The 24,379-nt window shown below is 38.5% G+C and overlaps 1 protein-coding gene across 5 annotated transcripts in view; it reads left to right on the top strand.

Moving 5' to 3' along the window:
* GSAP (gamma-secretase activating protein) overlaps nt 1-23,852 on the top strand; it is a 29,521-nt gene extending 5,669 nt beyond the window's left edge. Inside the window, exons 6-24 of one of the 5 annotated variants that reach the window (XM_063308057.1) lie at nt 862-939; nt 1,506-1,583; nt 2,095-2,191; nt 2,301-2,514; nt 3,344-3,413; nt 3,760-3,842; nt 4,200-4,253; nt 5,282-5,410; nt 7,317-7,369; nt 8,702-8,733; nt 10,091-10,152; nt 10,974-11,069; nt 12,526-12,596; nt 15,456-15,550; nt 17,168-17,287; nt 18,112-18,177; nt 21,258-21,358; nt 21,638-21,731; nt 22,349-23,852. In XM_063308057.1, coding sequence (XP_063164127.1) covers nt 862-939; nt 1,506-1,583; nt 2,095-2,191; nt 2,301-2,514; nt 3,344-3,413; nt 3,760-3,842; nt 4,200-4,253; nt 5,282-5,410; nt 7,317-7,369; nt 8,702-8,733; nt 10,091-10,152; nt 10,974-11,069; nt 12,526-12,596; nt 15,456-15,550; nt 17,168-17,287; nt 18,112-18,177; nt 21,258-21,358; nt 21,638-21,731; nt 22,349-22,440 — 1,685 coding nt within the window. In that variant the 3' untranslated portion in view covers nt 22,441-23,852. Of the gene's footprint in view, nt 1-861; nt 940-1,505; nt 1,584-2,094; nt 2,192-2,300; nt 2,515-3,343; nt 3,414-3,759; nt 3,843-4,199; nt 4,254-5,281; nt 5,411-7,316; nt 7,370-8,701; nt 8,734-10,090; nt 10,153-10,973; nt 11,070-12,525; nt 12,597-15,455; nt 15,551-17,167; nt 17,288-18,111; nt 18,178-21,257; nt 21,359-21,637; nt 21,732-22,348 lie in introns of those variants that run through there. The other 4 variants (XM_063308055.1, XM_063308058.1, XM_063308056.1 and 1 more) reach the window with 4 other exon arrangements.
* The last annotated feature ends 527 nt before the right edge of the window (nt 23,853-24,379 follow it).

Raw genomic sequence — 24,379 nt, 5'->3', positions numbered from 1 at the left:
GTCCAATGTAGTCAGCCATTCCTAAATTGTCAATTACATGGGTTTTTTTTAAATTGCTGAACTGTACTGGAGTAGGGCTGTGTGTGTTTATCTGTCACTGCCTCCATATAGTATCCTGCTTGATACTGTTGTCATAATTTGCGCCACACATGAGTTATCAAATGATCTGCATGTCTTACTAAGGGCCTGCTGAATTACAGCACAGCAGGTAATTAATTGCTTGCTCTGTTCCATCCCAATGCAGATACACAAAGCAAATTTTCCCCAAAGCTGGGATCATCTTGTCCTTGTGTATTTCATGAACTTGAAATGCAGCTCAGCCTAGGTCCCTAATAAAGACTTCCAGTGAGTTTGGAATTAAAATATACTGTCTGGCCACAAATACTGTTAAAACAACAGGTCAAATAAAAAGAAAGAAATGTGTTTAATGATATTGAGAGATTAATACAACTTAGCATGAAGTTGTATAACATCAATGTATACTATTTAGGGTACTCTTGTTTTCCCCCCAACATTTTCATTAAAAATATTGCTCTGCAAGAAACGGAACAGTGAAACTTAAAAAAAAGAAATAGCACATACAAATTTGAATACAAAAGTGAGGATAATAATTATGAATGTAAAATTGTCCAGGAAGATCTGTCCAAATAGATCTTTTTTATAAGTATTTAAAATACTTACAATATTTATAAATGCTGTGTGTGTGTGTTCTAACATAGGAGCAGGATCATTACAGAGTAACTTTTAAGGTAGACCCAGTAAATCATAATTAAAGAACTAAAAAAAAAAAGTAGAAACTCTATATTTGCAGTTTCTTTATACATACATACACACATATATGTGTATATATATTCTTTCTAGGAAGCTTATGTCTGTGTTACAGTCTGACTACTATGAATTTCAGAGAAGTGACATATTCTGTGTCTTTTCTACACAAAGGTAAGTTTATATTGCCTCTCACAAAATTAGCCAGATGTTATTCTGATTAATGTCAAGGGAAATTATTCACAGGTAAATTTGATGACTTAGCAACACTAAGAAGTTTTGCCCAAACTGTTAAGGATGCATTCTAATAAGCTTTGTTTATTCTGCAAGTTATTACAGCATTTTCAGCTTGTCCCTTTTGATATTTAATTTTGTAGCTAATTTTTCAAAAGTACATATATAAAGACATGTTGAAAGAAGCAGGTGTATTGGAAAACCATTAAAGGAAATACTGTTACTTAAAGCTACTTTCTATTTGAAATCTAATTTTTAAAAATTCCCTATCAGAACATCAGGGCTATTTATGAAATGCTTTCTCTATCCTTCTTGTTTATTTTGTATACTCACCCTAGAGCTTTTTGAACAGAACAAAGAAAGCTATATTGTTAATTTTAAGTTAATAGTGCGGTTTGTAAAATTATGATCAAAACTTACCCTACAGCAATTGTTTACATTCCAATTTTAATTAATGTCATTTTCAGAAGTTATATACCTGCACCTTTGTGTCTTCCTTTTTTCAGGTTATAGTAAAACATATACTACTACTTTGGAAAAAATGGATTCCCTAGAAATAAAGGAGCTGGCTTTTTTGGATCTTGGTAAATTGATAATTTAATCCCCTCTTCCTCCTCCTTTTCTGCTTCTCTAAATGAGAGACACTTTAAGGCATTTGGGAGGCATTTCTACTGAAAAGCTGGAACACACTTTTTTTCCCCTCTTTCTCCCATGGTTCTGCCGTGATATTCTTCCCCCGACTCCCCCAATCTGGTTTGCTACATATGGAACTGTTTCCAAGTTGGCCTTCATTCTACTTGGCAAAACGAATAGCTTTAATTGCCTATAGTCATAAGACCTTTGCATTATTTTTGAGGGGAAACATTTGAATTCCTAAGCTGCTTACTACCTCTGAAACATCCCTCAATATTAGGATTGTCTGGCAAAGGGAGCTAAATTGTGAATTGCCTGCATATGGAATATGGATATTCTAGATTTAATGAGATTTCACAGTCAAACACCGCAGTGCTGAATAATGCATCTGGTATATAAAGCTCAATTCTGTGTTCTTTTATTTTCACTTATTATGTTAAAAAAAAATCCATCCAAAAACAGACTCTTACATGGCTGTGTACTTACCTGGACAGTTCCTGCACCTTCTGAACACACAGCATCCTGACTTGATCTGCCATAGTTTCTTTCTAACAGGTATGTTTATGAAAGAAAGCGTTTTTCTAATGGAATGGAATGCCTGTATTTCAGCATGTAGTGAAGGTATCCTCTGTAAACTCCTTCTGTCCAATTTTATTTTGTTCAGGTAGAGATGCAGAAATTAATCAACTGAACGCTCACGCTATCTTTTCCCCTGTCAAGTCGAGCATCTTGGACCGCAGCACAGGAAAGATATTTACTGTTGCAATGGGCGAAAAGGCCTTGTTGCAATTTCTGTGGAACAGCAAGTTGGATCATGACAAATTAGCAGCATTGCACTGTCTCCTTCTACATATTGGAAGCACAGTGGATTTGGAAAGCCAGGTGTGTGTATAGTTCCTCCTGTGTACATTACAGAAATGGATGTCTACTTACCTTGCGTATAAAATAGAAAACACTCTGAAGTCACTGTTTCTTTTATCAAGTCAGTAGCCAGTCAAGCGATGCAATACATCCCAGTTAATTCTGGACATCAGAAGGTGAGCCCAGCTGTAAGCTGAGTGCAGTTGACAAAAACACAAAACTTAGTTAAGAATCTAAATCCATTCCATCCATTGTTTGATGCAAACCCTGGGTAAAGATAGCCCAGGGTTAAAACATACTAGAATACATCCAGTTAGACCACCCTTCCTCAATTTTATGACCCTGGAGGAACCCTTGAAGTATTTTCCAGGCCTCGGGGAACCCCTGCACATTCAGGCCCAGATATAGGCCAGAGGTTACAAAATTAATATATTCGTTTCATGTGTAGGCCTGTGTATATGTATTAACAGTGTTCTTAAACTGAAAATAAAGAATGAAACTTACCTCTTTAATGTGAGGTTGCCCAAATTTGAAATAATTTTTTAAAGAAATCGTGATCTCCCAGAGAACCCCTTGTGACCTCTCGCTGAACCCCAGGGTGCCATGGAATCCTGGTTGAGAAACTGAGAAAGCACTTGAAAACGATTCAAGGACCCATAATGGGTTCCAAAAGTAGGCACTCCAATTACTACGTGGTAGTTATGAAATGAAAAGCATTTCATTTTGCACTTGATCAGTAATAGGTGATGTGACCTTTGTTAACCTGAGACAACAAAACAGGGAATTCGACTCCTTTTGCAGGTTTGATTGCTTGCATGTGGTTCCAGATCTTGTTTTCTGTTTTTAACAGATTATCCAATGGATTTCTGACAATGTGTCTACTTGTTTTGCATTTGATCCTATACAAGAACTTATAATCGGTAGGTGTTTCTACGCCTGCATCCTACTACAAGGGTGCAGCGGTTAGGAGTATGTATCCTTCAGATTGCATGTTCAGAGGTATGCAGAGGAAGGTAACACTTCCACAAGACGCTCATGGAGAGATGAACTGAAATGGAGTAGCGAGAAAGATTTCTTTAGCCTTGGTATCCACACTTATATTAACACTGAACCCCTGTACCCCATTTAGTGATAGTAAGCTCCACTGAATTCAGTAGGACTCCCTTGTGAACAGAGTTATGTAGAAGAACACTGCTAATTTTCACAGAGGTGTGCAGTGTTTTACTTGATGTAACCAAAAGCCTGTCTTTCTGTCAACGTTCTTAGCCTCTTTATACTGGAAAATGTGTCTGGAAACCATCAACTTGGATAGGCTTTTACCATACACTTCACTGCTGAACTGGAAGGAGGTAAGAGATGTTCTAAACCAGGGGAGGTCCTTCTATCATTAAATTAAGAGACAAATCTGGGCTTCAGGTGATCTTTGAAAAATGAGCCTACAAGACTTTCTCGTTGCTCATAATGAATCTGTATGACTTTTTATGGTCATACCCTTGGTATGGTCTTGGTCTTGGTAAAAATGGGTGCTTAAAATATTTTAATTGATCTTTACAAAACAGGCTCCTCTGAAACAGGTCTAATATATCCCTTCTTTAAAGGCATCTTGTTCTTCAGGTTAAACTAACTATTAGCTTTAGGCAAGGGGAACTCTGTTCCATTTAGGTATTTTGTATGAAAGCTTATGCTTGATATTCCCATATTTGTAGGAAGTTCCTGGAATTCTGTGTAAAACACACATTACCTCATTACCGTTTTTAAAGGTAAGTCTGCATAAGACAATAACAATACACTAACAATATGGTGTATGGCATGCTTGGGACCTTAATTTTCATTTGGTTTCACTGGATGTGTTTCCTGCAGTAAAAACCACATCATGGAATAGTGTTAATAATTTGGAAGAGATTTCCTTGGACTGTTTCCATTATAGTTATGGAGAGATGATGCTTTTGATTCAACAGTGGTTCTTAATATTTGTTTGTTGACCATTTTAAAACTGCTTTATTCTTTGGGATTACTTGGCTGGTTCAAACATAACATCCAAACTATGTTTTGGCAGTCTGATTTCCATCTTCCCTGAATTCCACAATCCACAATCTTGATTCCAGACCAGAAATGGAAATCATCTGAAACCTTCTCATGTCCAGTTTGGCTATGAGCAGTTAATAGTTGCAGTCTTTTTTTTAAATTACCACTGGAGGTCCCTACTGTTCCACATTCATTCTAAGCAATTATATTAAATAGCATATTTGTTGCAAGGAGTAAGGCCTCCATGTTCTATAACTAGCATCATGAGGTAATATCTTTAACATTTAAATTTGGAGATAATTGTAGCACTTGGAGCTGTATTTAACAGAGCAGTGCCAGTCAACCCAGGAAGACAAATCAGTTTAGATTTTTTACTGATGATTTCTAAGCAGGGATTTGTAACAGAATGAACACTTGTGCCCTTTCCTTTCTGAAGCACTGCTGTACCCAGTATTTTTCTTCTTGTTTGCACCTGTTGCTGGATGGTCACATTTTAATGAATTGAGCATACTGTGTGGTGTGCTTAAGATTGGTATTATAACTGTAGGAGAACTGGAATGGTCATGCTGTACAGGAAAGTGGATTTTAAAATAAAAGGATTGTGTGGTTACAGCTGCATAGCTGTGTGGGTGTGTGGTAAAACTTTGTCATTTAAAAATGGCTGAGTTAAACATCACCATCCTCATTCACTGTGCACTAAAAATGAGTGGGTAGGTGACAAAAAATCCTCTCTTGCTTCCTTCCCATTTTTTGTTTGTTTGAGGTACAAAACTGCAAAGGCTTCTGGGAAAAGTTAAACCTGAACCTGGAATATGTGAAATACGTTGAACAGCCCTTGCATTTCAGCCACAAGGTGCTTAGGAAGGAATGGGATAAGTTGCTTTCAGATGAGGTAAGTGTCTCCCTGCACTCAATTTGTTGAGTGGGTAGATGCTATTTCAGATTGACCATCAAGCACAACTGTTCACGTGATGATCTTGTTGTGGGTCTGAATATAGGTAGTCCTTGACTTACGACCACAGTTGGGACCAGAATTTCCGTCGTAAGTCGTGTTTTACAGCCATTTTTATGGCAGTCATTAAGTGAATCACCGCAGTTGTTAAGCAAATCCAGCTTCCCCAGTGGGCATTTTTTGCCGGAAACGGCAAAAGGCATCGCAAAATGTGATCACGTGACCGCAGGACACTGCAACCGGTTGTAAATGTGAGCTGGTTGCCAAGCACCAAAATGCGATCATGTGGCCTTGGGGGGGGTGATGTGACATTTTGCGATGCTCAGATGCCCATTCTGAGCCCATCATAACTTTGGCGCATCATTAAATGAACGATCGTAAGGCGAGCACTACCTGTAAAAGAATCATTGGACTGCATCTCAGGAAAATTATTGGGTCAGTGCAAATCTTGAATTGTGCTGTTCTGCAAAGTTTTTCAGGACTGAAATCATAAATTGCAGAAATAATGTTACTTGACACTTAACTTACGTAAAGAGTAACATTTTTCCCAATCATTCCTTTCCCTTCAGCAGAAAGAAGGTTTAACAGCATGACTGTGGACATATCTTGTAACTGGTAGGCCGGTTTTGTGTCTGGAAGATGGCTTGTATCATCCAGTGTAGAAAAGCTGCCAAAGAGTGTAATCTTACTCTGAATCCACATGTTACCTGATTTGAAATACTGTAATTTATTCAGAAATGCTTTTACTTTGTTACTAAGAAATCTGTTTCAGTAATCCATTCATTTTGAGTATGGATTGAGTATCGATTGGCTTTATGGGGTTGATGGAAACTATAGGAGGCCAGCGCAAGCTTTGTGTCTTGCACATTGAAGATATATTTGATGCAAAGACCATTTCAGCCCTGATTTTCAACTCATAAATGAGCTTGAGGCTCAAGCTTCTGGTCTTATGTTGCACAGCAGCCAGGAGATGACTGAAACATCTACCTGTAATCAAGTATTTTGGGGTTTTCCCTTGGGCACTGTGGCTTATTGAATGTGATTTTTATAGCATGATTTCACATCCCATCTTCCAAAATTAGAGCTCAAACAAGAAAAAGGACAGGAAGAAAGCAAACTCTTATGGGGCTCATTCAAAGGAAAGAGCTGGTTTCCTTTTACATGTGATGTAGTCCAAACAGCAGAGGGTACATCTTTTATTTTGGAAACACCCCTACTTTGGGGGGCTCATTTTCTAAGTTGCTGACCTTTTTGTGACTAGCAACTCTACTTCTTAAAAATCATTATTTTCAGCAGTCAAAGGTCAGTGGAGTCAGGCAATGACATAATGTTATGCAAGCGAGCAAGTGAATTTGTTAGCAAGTTGGTTAATTTCGTTTTTTCTCTGTGGTTCATGCACACCTGTCCACATAGACAAAAATAGATAGTTGCCTAAGGCATTAAGTTAAATGGCGAACAAAATTTAGAGGGGGGAAAATAAATTTAAAAAGTGAAATTTTTTTGTGGGGGTGTGGCTGTTGATTGCATAGTTCACCTAAGGTGCCAGTTGCTGAAAACTAGTACAGCACTACCAAGGTCATATACACTGTCTTTGTTCCAAATTTGGCATGAAATTGTGCTGAAATATTAGGGTATTTGCTGGCAGTTTTCAGCAACATGAACTTGGGGGTCACCTGTGGCAGCTGCAAAAGAAAGACGAGATCCCCCTCTTGGGTTTGCCTGTCCCCTTTCTACAGTATTAATTCAAGAACATACGAAACCATGTCTTTTATATATTGAGTGCAGTTCTTATTAAATATTGAGAGAGTAAATTTGACTGTATAACCTTGTTCACAATTTGTTTTAGAAGACTGCAGCAAGAACAATTTACATCAAAAGTATATTTGAAAACACAAAAAGGTGAGTTGATAATCCTCCTAAATTGAATGGAAGATATTTGCCCGTCTTCAGTACATTACAAAATGTAATGGCCTTAAAGGGTTAGTTGGCCCCAGTTCTCAAAGCTCCATTAGGAAGTGATGTCCCCAGTGTACCAGAATATTCTTTGGAAGGGATTAAAAAATCTCATTCCTCAGCATTTTATGAAGTCAATAAATTAGCTGCCTCAAAGGGCTGGCAGAGAAGTTTCATATGCTTCTTCATACAATCTGCTCTGATCTGTTAAGCCCTGATTTTTCCATCCTTATTTCTACTGCCTCCTGATCACTTCAATAGGTTATTTGATCAGTGTTCATCAATATGACATATTTTATTGAGGAAATACTAGAGAAGTAGTACTTTTGAGTGGAGGCACAAGAAACTGTTAGTGAAAGTAGAGCTGTTCTTGGCCTGAAGGGTTAAAGAATGTTTTTTACATGCATGCAGGTAGTCCTCGACTTACGACCACAATAGGGTCAGGAAAATTTATCATTAAATAGTACAGTTGTTAAGTGAGGCATCAAGTGACCACTCCTAATTTTACAAACTTTTTTGCTGTGGTCATTAAGCGAATCACCACAGTCATTAAAGGAGACATCACGTGTGACTTGCAAACTTCCTTGCCGGCTTCCCCATTGACTTTGCTTGTTGGAATCTGGCTGGTAAGGTTGCAAATGGCGATCACGTGACCGCAACATGCGGCAACTGTTGTAAATGCACAACAGTTGCCAAGTGCCCAAATTGTGATCACATGACCACAGGGATGCTGCGATGGTTGTAAGTGTGAGGACCAGTCGTAAGTCACTTTCTTCAGTGCCATAACTTCAAACAGTTGCTAAACAGATGACCGTAAGTCAAGGACTACCGATATGGAACATGGGGCTGAAGTACTTAACCCAGAAGTTTGTTTGCATTGGGCAGGAATATCCCAATATTTTAATAGCAGGTTGTCTTATTTCTAAAGGTGACATGATTTGACTTTTGTTATTGAAAGTTAAAAAGCAAATCGTCATCATCATCATCTCAGAGCAGAGTGGTACTAACTCATGACATAACCGTATTCCCAGGAGCATTAATAAGGAAAATAGATAGCTGTTCCAGTTGGCCAATGGCTGTTTCTCATAACATTAGAAAAGATAATATATTCCCCACTAATTCTTCCTGGTCCCCTTTTCATTTGCATTGGGTTTTATTACACAAACCAACAAGCATCATTTTATTATACAAACCAACAAGCATGGTTGTTGGATGGGTTGACTTTTTAAGTCATCCTCCACTGAAGCTGTTAAGAAACATTTGCTTCTTTTCTTTTAGGGTGCTATCTAGTTTGAATACATGGGAAACAGGTAAGATTAGTGTTTATTGATCTGTAAATAGCAGCATCCCTCATCATGGCCATGCTGAGGGTTACTGCTTCACAGGATCTGGAGGACCATAGGCTTCTCACTCTGCTTTTGTCCAGAAATCTACAAGGCATCTGGCTGTAGAAACCTTGCCCCAGCTTCAGTCCCTTTCTCCATGGGTTGAAGGAATCTTGTTCTTCTCTGCACACACAGAGCCCGTGCAGGAATTAGGTTTTTTGGGCTGAGCGGGTGAAACATTAGGGAGCACATTATATTGGGCAGTGAAAAGGCAGATCATTGACTTCATCTAGTCCAAGAAGGATGTGCTGAGGGTCGGTTTAGTCCTTGGACTGATTAGGTTTCTCATCTCTATTGTGTTTTCCTACTTGGAATATAATGTGAATCCTACAGGATTCATGAACAATAAGGCTGTTAGTGTTACTGAGAGAAATCTATAAATTAATCCCTCTAGGTTAATCTTTAAATCCGGTGGGGTGAAACATAGAATGTGGTAGCCGTTGTGTTCGTTTTGCTTACTTGGGTAAGTTTTTCTTCAGATAGAGTAGATGTTCTTCTGAGAAGTATCACTTGTTTTCTTCTTCAAAGGGTTTGCACGTTCTTCCTGGTCAAGTTCAGAAAGAGAAAGGACTTTCCCTTATTTCCTCAAATTCTGTGATTTTGCTGGTTCTGACTTGTGATGAGGCAAAATAGTTTCTTGGATAGGTAGCTCTTGGACTTTGTAGGAAGGTAGCTGAGCATATCTTGAGTAGCCATGTGTGGTTTCGTCGTTTTAATCGTATAAGCTTGTAGAGAAGCTGGTTCCTGTGGTGGCTGGTGGCTTATATAGATAAACTGTGGTTTACATATCGTCTGGTAGATTGGAAATGGCTGTGGCATGTCTCAAGAACATCAAGATACTGATTTTCAGGAAGTTCGATGTTTATAGATACTAGCATAGCTTAAGAATAAGGAGAATGCATTATATTAACTCATAATGGAAAAAGGCAAAGCAATGCACGTATGTATGTATGTATGTGCTAGTTGTTGTTTTTTAAGGATGCTGTGTTCGTTGTGCTTCAATCCATCATTTGGTCGAAATATTTAAAACAGATTACAGTATATGTTACTCATTTTCTTCTGCATCTCCCATTAAAATGAATATAAATTGAAATCTGTTATGAAATTTCTAATCTCTGTTATTGAATTGTTAGTAATCAAAACATTTGATTAGTTTGTAAAATTTAAGAGTCTTGAATAGCACTTAGAGGAAACTAAGAACTAGCTTCTGTTTGCAAAACAATATTGAAATGTAGCACAGGTTTTCCATACTAGCTGTTCCCCTTTTCTTTTTTACTTTCAGAAGAAAGGATAGTTCCTCTTTTTCAAGATGAGGATTACCAGCAACGCTTGCTAACAGGATTGGTATGTTCATTCTCCAGTTGGGTTGACAGCATAAAGTCCTTAATAAGAATTATCAGAAAATATAAGTATTACTGTTTAACTCCTTTATGAGCCTCTGTTTCCTTTCATTAGCAAAACAGCTATACAGAAATGCTGGTCAACGTTTCAGGTACAAGTGCCCACTAAAGACATTAAAAAGATAAGATCTTGCTCAACTTAAATTCAACTCTTGGTGATTTCATGGACACATCCATGTAATTATCTTGGCAACAGTGTGGAAGTAGTTTGCATTGCGTTCTGCCAAGATATTTTTTTGGCTTTTTGGTCTTACAGCTCTGAGATTCCTTGGTGTCTCTATTCCAAGTATTAACTGGAACCAACTGTGTTTGCTAATTGTTGCCATTTAACACTAGAGCTGTTAGACCACCTCCTAATCTGATTGTGATACTTTGGCAGTAGATGGCTGAAAAAGGGCCACTGAATAGAAAGATAGTTTTTTTTATGATCAGAGAGCAGAAAGACCACTGAATTGTTCCCTTGCTAGCATCTTCCATCTGAGACATCCTTAGTAATTGAGATTCTAGTTGTTTGTTGTTAGTTCTCTGGAACAGATACTGTAATTTACACACTCCCTCTTTTTGTTGTGCAGAAAATTCCTCAGCTGGCTTACTGTTCACAATTCATAAGGATACTTCTTGATAGCAGAAGTAATGTGATTCTGTGGCTCTTTGCTTGCAGACCTAAGATTATGCATCGGAGTTATGTTTGCTTTGTTGTAATGTATTATAAGTTGGCAGACTTTAACATTTGAATTTAATAATATTATCCACATATTTTTACAGATGGTGGCGCAGCTGAAAGATCATCTCCTAAGACCCCTACAGTATGTTGGCAAAAAGAAGATTGATCAAATAGCTGTGGATTATGTTTCAAAACTGGTTGGTTTCTTTAAAAAAATAAATGAAGCAATTGTTAACTTTTGGAAGGTCTTACATGAAAGATCGGCAACCTTTTGGGAAGAGGGGGGTCGAGGAACCAAGGTGGGTGTGGCCACATCTCATAAGAAAGTGGGACTGTGTTAGATGGTCTTTGTCTTTAACACTAATGTGCCTATTTTAGCCTTACATTGTAGTTTTCATGTGTTTCCACTCCTCAAAGTGGCAGGAAGATATGCTGTTGGTTTGCTGCAATTGTAGAGAAACTCCAGGGGTTGCAAAAATCAGAGTTGGGTTGTAGATTGCCTATCCCTGTTTAGTCCTCAAGAAGTGTTTTGGATTTTCATGGGAGCTCAGCATAGTTGTAAAACAAGTATTCATGATTTTCAAAGCAGACCTATTTGATGTTTCAATTTCTGGAAAATCATCTAGTGTTCTCTGGAAAGTCATCTAGTGATAGCCTACTGCATTGCGTAGTACCATGTCCAACTATGCCTAACCTTTTTCTAATGATGGTTAAGGCCAGAGTGTGGCAATTTTGACTGGTTGGGGGATCAAGAGCTCAGTGGGTAGGATGAGGACAAAAAGGGGGAGAGGCTGCCTTTTATATCTGTCTATCTATCATCAATCCATCCATCCATCCATCCATCCATGATTTCCTGTCTTTTTTCTTGAGATTTTGGAGTGGACTACTGATTTTTCCTTAAAAAAAATACAGGAGGCTTACTTTAGGTTTGCAGTACAGTTCTTCTATGTTTCCCACTTCAAACTAGCAGGAAATAAAAATTCAGCAGCCCTGAGGGAACCTGAAGGATACAGATTGCCCATGCCACCTTAAGTTCTAGTACATGATTCCAAATACTGTCGGTTCAATTTACAGTTTAAAAATTGAATGGTAGTGATTTGTATCAGTATGAAAGTAAGACTTTGAAATGATAGAATGGAAGTGGAACTTTGACATTTGAGTATTTTGGTGCTTTCTCTTTTTTTTCTTTTTCTTTTTCTGTTTTTGATTTCATTGCCACAGCCACCATCCTGACTTTTTGGCCATACCCTGTGAATACTCCTGGCTCTGGCCCATTAAGACTTTGAGATAGCTATTCAGAAAACCCTTTCACATAAATTAGTGAAATTAGAGTGTCTTGTAAAAGATTTTTCAGGACCTGAAGGCAGTTTTGGTTGAATTAATTGGGTTCTGTTAAAATGTACAAATGTGTGTGATTGGTGCCATACAAAGCAAAGCACAATTACTCAGAATTAAGCTCTAATGACTTCAAGAAGGATTTATTTGCCAGTAAATGTGCCTAGGATTTCAACTTTAACATTTGTTAAATAATATTGGTAATTTGGTAAGTGAATTATTGATATTGATCTAATATACTTTTGAGAATCAGAGTTAGTGAAGCTGAGGGCCTTCCATTAAGAATTCAGATGCATTCTTTCTTCTGTGTATTTGCAGCTGGACCTAATATGTCGAATGGTGGAGAATGCTTGGAGGAAATACAGTCCTTGTTCCTTGTCCTTCTCATTGTAAGCAGATAACTTCTATATGATATTTAATGATAAAAGAGAAAGACAGAAACAGGAAAGAATTAACAGTGGCAAATGTATTACTTCACACATTGATAGGCTTCTTAATGAATGAACAGTAATTGTGACTTAAGAGCTTATTGCTATTATTTGTTGAACCGTAGCATCTCATAGCACCTGACTACCACCTTTGGGCTCAAAAGCTTAGCAAATTGGACCAGGCTAGAAACTAGATGATGGATCCCCAGGAATCTTATGGTTTGTAGTCTAGACTAGAAGAAGGCAGTTGCCAACCTCTTCCAAGCTGTTGCCAAGAAAACCACATACTTGCCAGAAGTCAAGGTCACTTCAAAAATGTCTGCCTTCATGTTTTATTATCTATGATTTAGGCCAAATGAACGCATTTATTGTCAGTTTCCATCTTACAGCAAACCACTTTTGAAACTGAGAAGGCTTGTTGTTCATGGTATGGCATGGGGAATCCAGCTATTCAAGAGACTGTCAGAAATACCACTGGGGACTTCCCTAACTTTGTGTTGTGCTTCTGAGGCTTGACAGTGGTGTGAACGCAGCAGACGTAGGCCCTCAGATCGGTGCTGGTAACTTACCATTGTTAGTTTTCAGGTTGCCTTTCCATGTAGGTGAGGCCAAGGTGGCTTTCGGGAATAGCAAAAAGTACTTCATCATAAGCATAGGCGAGCAGGATATTGCTCTTTCTTATGGTGGTGCTGGTGGTGGTTGCTGTTGTTGTTACCCCTTTTACCAAAAGACCAAATGAAAAACACAATAATTACAAAGTTCCATTCAATAAACTGAGTTCACAACTTAACAACTAACCCAGTCAAACTAATTTTTATAGCTAAGATCAAATGCTACTGTACATATTTCAAGGAACTGCCTGCAATACTGCAGGGCATAGTGCATCTGTAATTAGTATAAAACAAATGTAAGCTAAAAACTGCCCATCTTAGAGTAGGGTAAAAGATGCAACTTTGTACTAGCATGTTATTCAGTAAAAGGGTCTTTTTTTAAAGCTGTTCAGTCATGTCCGATTCTCTGAGGCTGCCTGGACCAGTCCCTGCAGTTTTCTTGGCAAGGTTTTTTGGAAGTGGTTTGCCATTGCCTCCTTCCTAGGGCTGAGAGAGAGTGACTGGCCCAAGGTCACCCAGCTGGCTTTGTGCCCAAGGGTCTCCCGGTTTCTAGCCCGGTGCCTTAACCACTACACCAAACTGGCTCTCAAAAGGGTCTTAAAGGGAGTTTAAAGACCATCTAATTCCCACAGAGAAAAAAAGGAAGGAGGGAGCAGATTCCAGATTTGTGGAGACAGTTCCCTGAAAGCGTGCAACCTAGAAATTGCAACCTGGAGCAAGGAATGGAAAGAAGGCTCTGCCCAGAGGAACATAAGGCATGAGTAAGATTGTAGGGAGAAATAAGAGTAGATAGCTATTGGAGGATTCCAAGCAGAGGGCTATAGGTACAAGCACCACCACCATTCTACCCCTGTCAGTTTCATATTTTGATTCCAAGTTGCTTTCAAAAAAGCCAACAACTATACTCCAGTGCTATTAACGCTTCCAGATAACATGATTGACCTTTTGCAAGCAATTAAGGCCCAGAACGCCCAGAACTCCACATGGGAATTCCAGATAATGAATAATCTGTTGAAGAAACTCTTCAGGTTTCTTCTTGAAGACTTGAATCTAAGCTCTGCATGCCCCAGTGACCGCCTCTCTGTAGACTCCTGCTAATAAGTACAGCTGTGCAGTGCTTTGGGCTCAGAGGCAACATGGGGGAGGAGGGGCACTGCTTATGGGGCACTTGTCTGCAGCTTTTCAAAACAGTAGGGTCTTTTCCTGGGATTGCACCGCTGCTCTCCACAGATGCAGTGAGATGCCAGGAAAATACACATTTGGCTTAGTCATTGCAGGAAGCTTTATGCACACTCTGAAGCATCTCCAATTTGATATCTGTGAGTTAATTGTAGAAAAAGCATTTTGTGGAACTGTCTAACATGTGGTTGCCCTTAAAATATTTTAAAGTAACACTGTACTGGTAGCAGTTGTGTCTCCTTCAAGTCAGACTCAACTTCTGGTGACTACATGGACCTGTCTATGTTGTTTTTTTAATAGCAGTGTAGAAATAGCATTCCACAGCCTTCTTCTAAGTTTTTTTTTCAATTTCCCAAATAAGCCTAAAGCTCTGGATTTCCTGATGAATCTTTCATCCAGGTACTAACTAGGCCTGACCCAGTTTAGCTTCTTTGAAATCATCTAATCTTGCCGCATGCTGTGATTGCTAATAGCAGTAATTTGACATAAGAAAGTGAACGTTTTATCTAGAATTGTCTTTCTCTAGGAATTCCAGGTTGTCTTCTCTGGTTCTGGATGAACAAATGCCCTGCTTAATATGTACATGGAGACACACAAAATAGCTGATTGCGTGGATCAGAGTCCAACATTTACTTGATTTATTTGTTCCATCGCTTGTGGAATGGAGTTGATCAACAAGCTTAGATTCCTAAAATGAGAAATGTGTGGTTTAAAAAAAACTTTTTAGCCTGACTCTTCAAGCTTCTTTCTGAGGCGAATCATAGATCAGATCCATCCCTCCTCTCATGCCGCTAAACCTTTCAGGGAGGGGGGGGAAAACCAGTCCCATTTCCCCAAGTGCAGCTGCTGGCAGGGCAGACTAATTCCCCGTCTCCTCCTGTGCCCTCATTTTCCTTTCTCCCTCTGCAGGAGAAGAACTTTGAAGTGAATATGATTTATGAAGCAGGACAACCTATTGTAAAGAACGAGGGTGGCCTGCTGTCTACTGCTGTGCAGCATTTGCAATTCATGTTCTTGTTTTTTCATACAGCAGGCAACAAGGGAAAGCAAATGAGATCACCGTATTCCGTATCATGTGTCAGATTCTGCAGGCAGCCAGTGGGATGTGTTTGCCTTTGCCCCCAGGTGAGTCCTACTGCAGCAGAGCTGTACCTTCATCAGCCTAGAACAGCCATCCTTAACCTTATGCCACCCCAAATTTATGTATTTTTAAAAATTATTCAGAAAATGTATATGGTCGCCCATCTTACATTCCTAACTCTGGGCTGCTGACAACAATCTACAAAAACAATGTGATAAAATCTCTTACCAAAATTTAAAAACCATAATAACTCACAACACAAACCAGACCTATATTGACTTCATCTGACATCCCAGCCTAGCCCTTGGGGGAAGAGCCCAGTCTTTGTGGCTTCTGAGTAGGTAAGGAGGGTCAGGATCCTCCAGATCTTGATGGACGCTGTTCCATAGGTCAGGCACTGCTATAGAGAAAGCATTGAATTGAACTAAAGCTTTCTTTCCTTCATCCTGGAGAAGGTATATCTGTGTGGTCACTTAGAATCAACACTGACTTGATGGCACATAATCAAATCAATTGTCAGGAGATAATAGAAGCTGTAATTTATAACATGTTGGGGAATGTCAGCTTTGGGGAGTTTTGACTTGACGTGTTGGCCTGGGACTGTGGAGATTTGTATTTCGATTTTGCTAAGGTATAGAATTCAATGAGCATTCCAGAGCCAATTGTTGAGTAGTTCAGCAACCCTTTGTTGATCATTTTCTATAAACTTTTCTAACAGTAGAATTCCGTGTCACTTTTCAGCAAAGGGTCTTTAGGCCAAAAAAACCCGATTAAGAGTAACATCCTTGAAAAGAGCAGTTGTTCTTGTGACATGTATCTAGCAGCAGACTCCCTTCTTCTGAGAAGAAGCTTACCAATGTCTTAACACCAAGACATTGCTGCACAGCTTGCCAAAGTGGCAAAAGGTTATAATTGTCCCCAAAACTTTTGACTTGGTTTTTAATCCAATTAAAACTGGTCTCACCAGAAAACTTGGCTAATCATTTTGTCCATTGTGAAACCATTATGACTTGTTGTGTAAGACACTTCAGGCTGACTTCTGTCAAGTCATGAGTGTTTATTTCATAACTGGTTCATTACTGTTTCTGATAAGTCTGAGGACAGATGAAAATGTTAATGTCCTCTACGGGAGAGACTTTATGGAGAAACAAGTTTTTGAAATGGAAATAATTACAGAGCATTACTTCTTAATTGCTGAATATTCTTTTTTTTTGTATTGATATGGGAGACAGAATATTAGGTAGAAGCTTTAAAAGCCAAAGCCCACTCCTGCTTTTAATTGGCAGATAATGATCATTAGCCTTGGTGATCAAGGCTAATGATCATATGACATAGCTTAAATGCAGTTAAAGCTAGAGAGAAGTTACATCAACGCTGAAGTACTTAACTTCTGCATTTGTCTATTTTTTTCTACCTGGGAGAAACATTGATGGAAGAGATTCCAAAAGTAGTGATAAGATCATTTCTATATATATATTGTTCACCACGCCAGTCCTACACTGTAGTCATGTTATTTTCTCATTAGAAACAGAATCCATAAATGTCACAAGATAACCTTACAGACTCTGTCAACACCATTTCTCATTTACTTCATTCTATGGTTCTATGCAAGGGAAGTTGCATTTCTATTCATAGTTTCATTAATTTCTTCCTTAATGCAGGATTTCACACCCTGCATTTGGAGGTAGGGATGAGATGCCTCCCTTTGCACACAGTCCTACAGTACATTGATCACGGAGTGTTGCATCTAACAGAAAAGTATGTCATGAATCTTTGGAAAGGTAATGTTATTTCTGCAGACCAGATGATTTAGCAGCCACTTTTGGAAAGAAACAAGCAGCAGGGGTAGGGAATCCCAGACAGTGCAGCCTGTGGGTGAACTGGGAACTCCCCTTGAGCCAGAGTTATAAGACTTGTTCAAGCTGTTATATGTTGCAAGTATCAAAAGGCTCAGAAATACAAAAAAGAATTTGTTTGTATCTGGCTGATTTATTCATTGTTTCATAAGAGAAGGCAGTCACTTCTTCCATACTTGTGAAGATTTCAGGATCATGAGATAATGTGACTGACTGCAGCTGGTATATCCTTTAGTTGTTGAGTGAAAGATAAAAGTTCATTGCATACAGCTTGGTCACACGTCACTGCAAAAGAGGAAAAAATGTCCCACTGTTTATTCATTCACTCATTTATTTACCCACCTACCCATCTGCTAGACAGCTTGCATATAAAATTAAATTGCCATAAGAGGCTCATTGTATAGCCAAGTAAAGCCCTCTCCTTGATCTTCATACTGGATCCTGCAATACCTAGCTATATAGGTATTGCAAACTAGTGATTATGAACTGTTTATTTATTTTATTTATTTATCAAATTAATCACCACCCATCTCCCCCCCAAGGAGGGACTCTACCTGTTGCTTTTGCTTAGCAGTAATATGTGTCGTTCTCTTGCATAAGGGGGGAAAAGCCTGCTAACCATATTTTGCATTCCAGTAGAATGGAATATGTTTGCGAAGCAAATGTCAGTTGGAGTAAACTAAACTGAACCCAGACCAATGTCTATATAGTCTGGACACTTTTTTCATATCTTTTTGTTTGTTTTTAAGAATTAGACAACACTGAAAAGAATGTGAACCTCAAGTTAAGTATCCTTACAAGGCTTCCCCAGGTAACTATTAACTAACTCACATATTTGGTCAGCCAAGCTTGGATCTGTTTGCAGTAAATATATTTTTGGTTGCTCTGGGTAAGATCAGTCAAGAACTTCTATTCTCTTTGACCTGCACAAATCTTCGGGGCAGTGTTTAGAGATGGATAAAAGTAGAAAAATATTGAGGACAGAACCACTTTCCTAAGCACCTACAGATAGTAGCATCTGATACTCTACTTCACTGAGTGTGGAATTTAGAAGCAGAAGTGAGGGACTGAGGAGTTTGCTACAAGTCACACCATCAGTTTGATCCTATGGCATGCTTGCGAGGCATATTCCTGAATTTGTACATAGGTTAGATGAAATCCTTGTCTTTCCTCTGTACGAACTCAGTCTTAAACTATTCTTTGGATAACTGAGAAAAATAGCTGCCCGTACTCTGAATTCTGGGTCCAATTCAAGGTGCTCATTCTAACATTTAAAGCCCTTCATGGCATGGGGCTGGGTTATCCGAGGGACCACCTCTCTCCAATTATATCTGCCCATCCCATCAGATCTGGTAGAGGAGGCATGCTGCAGGTCCCATCTGCTAGGGAATTACACTTGGTGGGTCCCAGGGACCTTCTCTGCCATGGTGCCCGCCTTATGGAACATTCCCCCCTGAAGTGAGGTTAGCTCCATCCCTGTTAATGTTCCGGAAGTCCCTCAAGTCCCTGACTATGTCAGGCTTGGGTGCCCCAGGGGATCAGTGAAACCCTAAGATGGCTCCATGGTCAACATTCATCTTTCTTGTACCTTGTGGTTTTTTACATTTTAATAATGACTGGTTTTATATGTTAATTGTTTTAATTAATTGTTGAATGCCGTCCTGAGTCACTTTTTGTGACATGGACAGCTATATAAATTTGATAAATAAATAAATTAATAAACTTCCCTTACATTTATCAGTGGGATGGACTTGTACTGATACAAATTCTCAAAAGACATCCCAAAGTCTTGGTTGGCAGTTCTAACAAAAGACATATTTTGGTATGAACAGTGCAAGTTTAACAGTGTTTATCCCTCAAGAGCCAAGACTAAGGGCTCCTCAATTCCTTCCTTCTATTTGTTGGAACAGGGATGAAGCCTTTGGCCAGCTCCTCAATTCTGTGCTTCCTGGTCTTTCCAGTTGAGAAATTCATAATGTTGCAAAACCATTGCTTCTCTAAGCTACAAATGGAATTGCAGTAGATTTTCAGGGCATTGAGGAGGGTTGCAGTAGTCTTGAAAACATTTCCTGCTACGTTTTATCCATATCAGTCAGATGGATCATAGCTGGAGAGGCAAGGAAAGAATAATTTGTATTCCTTGTCTTGCCTTCTCTTTCTTCCTTTTCTAAAATAATATAATAAACCACAGGATCCTAATGGGAATGGCTCTGTTCATCTTTTTTAATGGCTGTATTACAATTCTTTTTTCATCTTACATTGCTGAGCTAAGTTGAAAGCTGAGTTATCTTTAAAAAATGCCTCATTTCAAAGCAACAGCTTCATAAAAAAAACCATGTTTCTGAGAGATAAGAGAAGCTTGGTCCAAAATATTTCCACCACCCTATCCCAACTATCTAAACTCTGGTAAGGATTTTGAAAGTTGGGAAAAGTTGGGCAAGTTTTCAGAAACAGATTTTCCTCCATCAGCTAATCAGGCCTTTCCCTGCTTCCCCTCTGCTAAAGTACAACACCCCCAAATACTGTTCCCGTTTTAATAAGACCTGAGCAGCTCTCTTTCACTTTTTTGATATCCTCAAACACAACCCCAATACTCCTACTGTTTATGGAGAACTTAGAGCTAGAAGCAGTGCAGTTCTGGATCATCCAATACATCCTTATGCATTTCTTTAAAGAAAAGCATGTTTGCAGGTATTTATTAAGAGTGTTTATGAGAAGGCTGTAAAAGGGTGATGATGATCAGCAGCGAGATGAAGGGACTCAGTTACAGTAGTGATGGGTGCACAGTTGGAAGACCTGAAAGACTCTGCTAGGGACAGATTGTCATGGAGAAAGTCTATCTATGTGGTTGCTAGGAGTCAGCACTGACTTGATGGCACCTAATCAATCAATCATATCAATAAAAGCTTTAGGGGGAAAATTTTATTGCAGAAAATAAACTGGAAGTAAGTTCAGAAATACGTTCTTATCATATGCTTGTCTCCTGAAACACTTTAAAGAGAAATATATCTATATTTCTGTGGCTAGGGTCAATACAGCTACCTCTTCAGTACACTATTTTGAATTGTCTGTAGAAGCTTAAGTGGATCTGTTGGTCTAAAGGACTTTAAACCTCATTGTCTCTCTCAAATTTCTTCCAGTAAGCTGCCACGTCTATTTCAAGAAACAAAGACTTGAACTTTCTTACAGAAAGGCATTCTTTATTTGGCTGTATTGAAAAAAACAAAGCCAGTCTTATCACTGTACTTTTTGTTTTAGAGGATAGAGAAAGTCAACAAAATGGCATTTTCTTCGAGAATGGCTGTGGGCGTTAGAAATTATTTTAAGCTATAGGGTCAGATTTCTTCAGTCACATTTTAATTTAGATTTTGAGCCAGAATTAATATTATTTTGCATCTATCTTTGTAGCTGAATAAGATACATTTGTCTCTTGTTGGTGTATCTGTTGTTGTTTAACGAGTTTACATCATATTTTTATTGGTGGACTGGAAGAAAATTATTGATACTAACAGTACAAGGATGCAAGAATCTGGCTTTCAGATTTAGGAGGACAGATCTTTGTATGGAGAGGGATGGACTGCAGAAAGACCCCCTACCATAGTATTCTGTAGACCTGCATCCAATTATTTGGACAGTAATTGAATTCAGAAAGTTAAAGAATGCAGTGGATAAAAAGATTAAACTGTAAAATATGTTAATGGAGTTCTTCCTACTTTACAGGCAAAGGAAATCCTATCAACATATGTCCTATACATAAAATTGCTATTTACACAATGGTTTATAATGAATAATTATGCGGCTGTCTTTGTAGAAGGAACAAATTCAATTTTCAAAGCTGCATTTCCTACTTGATATTTAAACTCCCCCCCCCTTTTTTTTTGGGTCATGCAGGCACTTGGCTGCAAGATTTGTCAGCTGTGGAACCATTCTTTAAGCTCAAATGCTATTGCGAGGAACTATGTTAAACTCTTGTTTGAGGAACTCAGAAATAGACAGGTAAAAGCTTGATCATGTGTTGAGAATATGGGATAGTTTGTCCCCTCCCCTTTTAAAAAAATCTGACCTCCAGGGCCACAAGAACACAGAAATAATGAAGTGACATTCCCAGGAGCAGGGCTGAAATTTTCACACAGTCCCCTTCTTAGCTTTTTGGGAGTTGAAGTCTCCAGTAGGTTTAACATACTTACTTTGCTTCTGGTTATTTCAAAAAAGAAATCCCTGAAGCATGGAGCCAAATTATTGCCACGAAATGGTGAAATGCATTTTCCTTTGCAGCACAATATATTATTCATGGACAGAATATCAGCCCGTATTGAGTTTCTCCCACTCAACTATTTGGTCACTATCATAGGAGAGATGGAGCATCAAGGTAACTCTATTCCTATATTCTATTTCTTTTTTTGATAGCTTAAAAAGGCATTCCAACTTGCTATCATACTGTCCATACATAAAGCCTGAACTGGAAGAATAAAGAGACCAGCTAGTAATTTCCTTTAATGTCTGTGTTATGCTTGTCAAATGTTTTAAAATGTTATTCATATTATACCAATTACACATGGAAGATAATCACCATCAACATACCTGTGTTGGATGTGCAAGAAAACGAGACACAAGCCCAATGGGAGAGTGATTGAGGGCCGTAGCATGTTTCCGACATGTCCAGAACCACTTGAAAAGAAAATGGGGTTTTCAGTAGCTGTGGTTTGCTCAGCTATGTAGTTCGAGGCTTGTTAAGAAAATTAAATGTTTGCAAATTTTGTTGCAATTAGTCTAATAAGCATATCCTCTTATTTTGTTCTAAAACTGAAAAGGTACAAGAGGCCTAAAGAAAAAAATGCAGTGCTTCCATTAGTTAGGATGTATGTTTGTCCAGCTAGGCTCAAAAGCAAAACATTACAACCTGAGATTAGCACTTTTAGTTTTACTAATGACACCAGTGATCAACATTCAGCCCATTGTATTCTCTCTCTGCATGATCATTCCTAGGATGGGCAGCTTCTATGGAACAAGCCAACATGAATGCAAGATTGGTTGAAGAGCTGGCACTGAAGCACACTACAACGCTCTTAGGTCTTTAATTTATTTCCCAGAGACAAAATTATGAATCTAGTAGCATCAGAAATTTGTTGTGCCTTTTAACATATGCAACTGAATGCTGGAGAGGACACCGGTACGAAGCTCTAATATTATGTCGAAGAGAAATACCAGAACTTCTGCTTGCTGCTGGACTAGAGTTCATTATAATGAGTGGGCTTGCGGCTTTTAAAAATAGTCTAGTGGATGTGCAAAATGTTCTGAATTCAAAATATTTTGAATTCAGACGGTTTTGAACTTGATAATGGGCTATTTCATTTTCAAAATAGTTGCTTCACATGGAAACAGCCTGTTCCAAATACAAAGGAACTTTTTTGAATTAGAAAAATGGTATTTTGGAATTCAAAATAGTCCAAGCTTCAAATGTTTTGTACTTCATTAGAATAGGTGCACTGAAATATTCTGTAATAAATTTTATAATCCACTATTGAAATGAACGGGACTTGTCTCACTATGGAATTACAAGAATAAATTGAATCTGGGTTCAACATAGTAGTTATTATTAATGGGGTGCACCATTGAGGCCCCAAAGCAATTACAGTAAAGAGCAATTACAAAATTATGATTGTCTTCTAGAGTAAATGGAATAAAATTTGCTAATGCTAGCATTCAAATATTACCTGCAAGATTTAATAATATAATGGAGCAGTAAGGAGCTGGCAGCTATTGTATTATGTATAGATGAAATACATCTATGAACAGGGTACTATAAAATACTGCAATTGGGAAATCAAAGTTTTATATAAATGGAAATAAATGTATAGATTTGGAATTAGGTATTAATGTCTTTATTGTATTGATGTCATATACTTTGTATTTTCCAATTATGTAAATATACTGCAAGAAGAGCAGGGGGTTCTGCTAGAAGGGGGAGTCAAAAAAGTCAAGATTGCATCTCAAACCATGCAATCAAAGCCCCACACCCTTTTTATGTGCATTTAACTTTAAATGTGGCTGCCACCTTGATATTTTGATGCTCCTGCGAATACCTTTGAAGTAGAGCTAAGGTGGTACTTTAGCATAGTAATTTCATAGGCTTAAGACATTCATAACTTCTAACAATCATTAGCTGATGGTGGGGATTTTCAAAAAGCTTCTATTAATTCCATTGCAATTGCCTCAGTTCCTTCTACTAGAACTTAAAGAAGCTTAAGTTTGGGATATAGCTACAGCTTCTAGATTTACATCAAGAGTAAGCTACTTAGTCCTTTTGAGAAGTTTTGAAGTAATTCCTGCCCGCCATATCCGTATGGCAGATAGAGAGGGACTGTGGGAATTGTAGATGAAAACATCCCAAAAGCACCAGGCTGCCTTTCCCTGCTCGACATTGTCAGTATGAAAAAAGTTACTGCTTGAAATGCAGCCATCCAATTTGTTCTCATTTCTCACCTTTATTTATATATTTATTTATAGAGCGCAAATTCATTTGTTTTTTTAGCTGTCATCTGTAACAATAGAAAGGCTGGCGTTCAGCTGGAAAGGCTTCACTTTCCCCCTTGCCAGCATACCATTATAGTGATGTAATTTTACTTGTCATTGTAGAAAATTGACTCAAGGACTTGACTTGTAGGAAGCAAATGGTAAAAACCATAGTGTCAGTGTCCTATTCGAACAGGACTGAAATAATTAACTGTGCAGAAATACAACCAAAGTCTGTTTCTTCAGAGCTGCATTTTACTTACGTTACTGATGTATTAGATTTCTATCCAGCCTTTTGTTCAGAAGCTCAACGCAGTGTGCACAGCGGTTCCCCCCCCCCCCTCCATTTTATCCCCACGACAATCAGTGAGCTGAGTTGGGCTGAGAGCAAATGATGGCCCAGAGTCACCCACTGAACGCCTTGGCTGAGGGAGGACTTGAACTCGGGTCTCCCTAGTCCTAGTGCAACACCTTCACCATTGAATAAGACAGTACATATTAAAA

This window comes from Candoia aspera, chromosome 7, assembly GCF_035149785.1.
Source record: "Candoia aspera isolate rCanAsp1 chromosome 7, rCanAsp1.hap2, whole genome shotgun sequence".
Classification (NCBI taxonomy): domain Eukaryota; kingdom Metazoa; phylum Chordata; class Lepidosauria; order Squamata; family Boidae; genus Candoia; species Candoia aspera.
The sequence above is the reverse complement of the archived record's forward strand: the minus strand, read 5'-3'. Positions and strand labels throughout refer to the sequence as shown.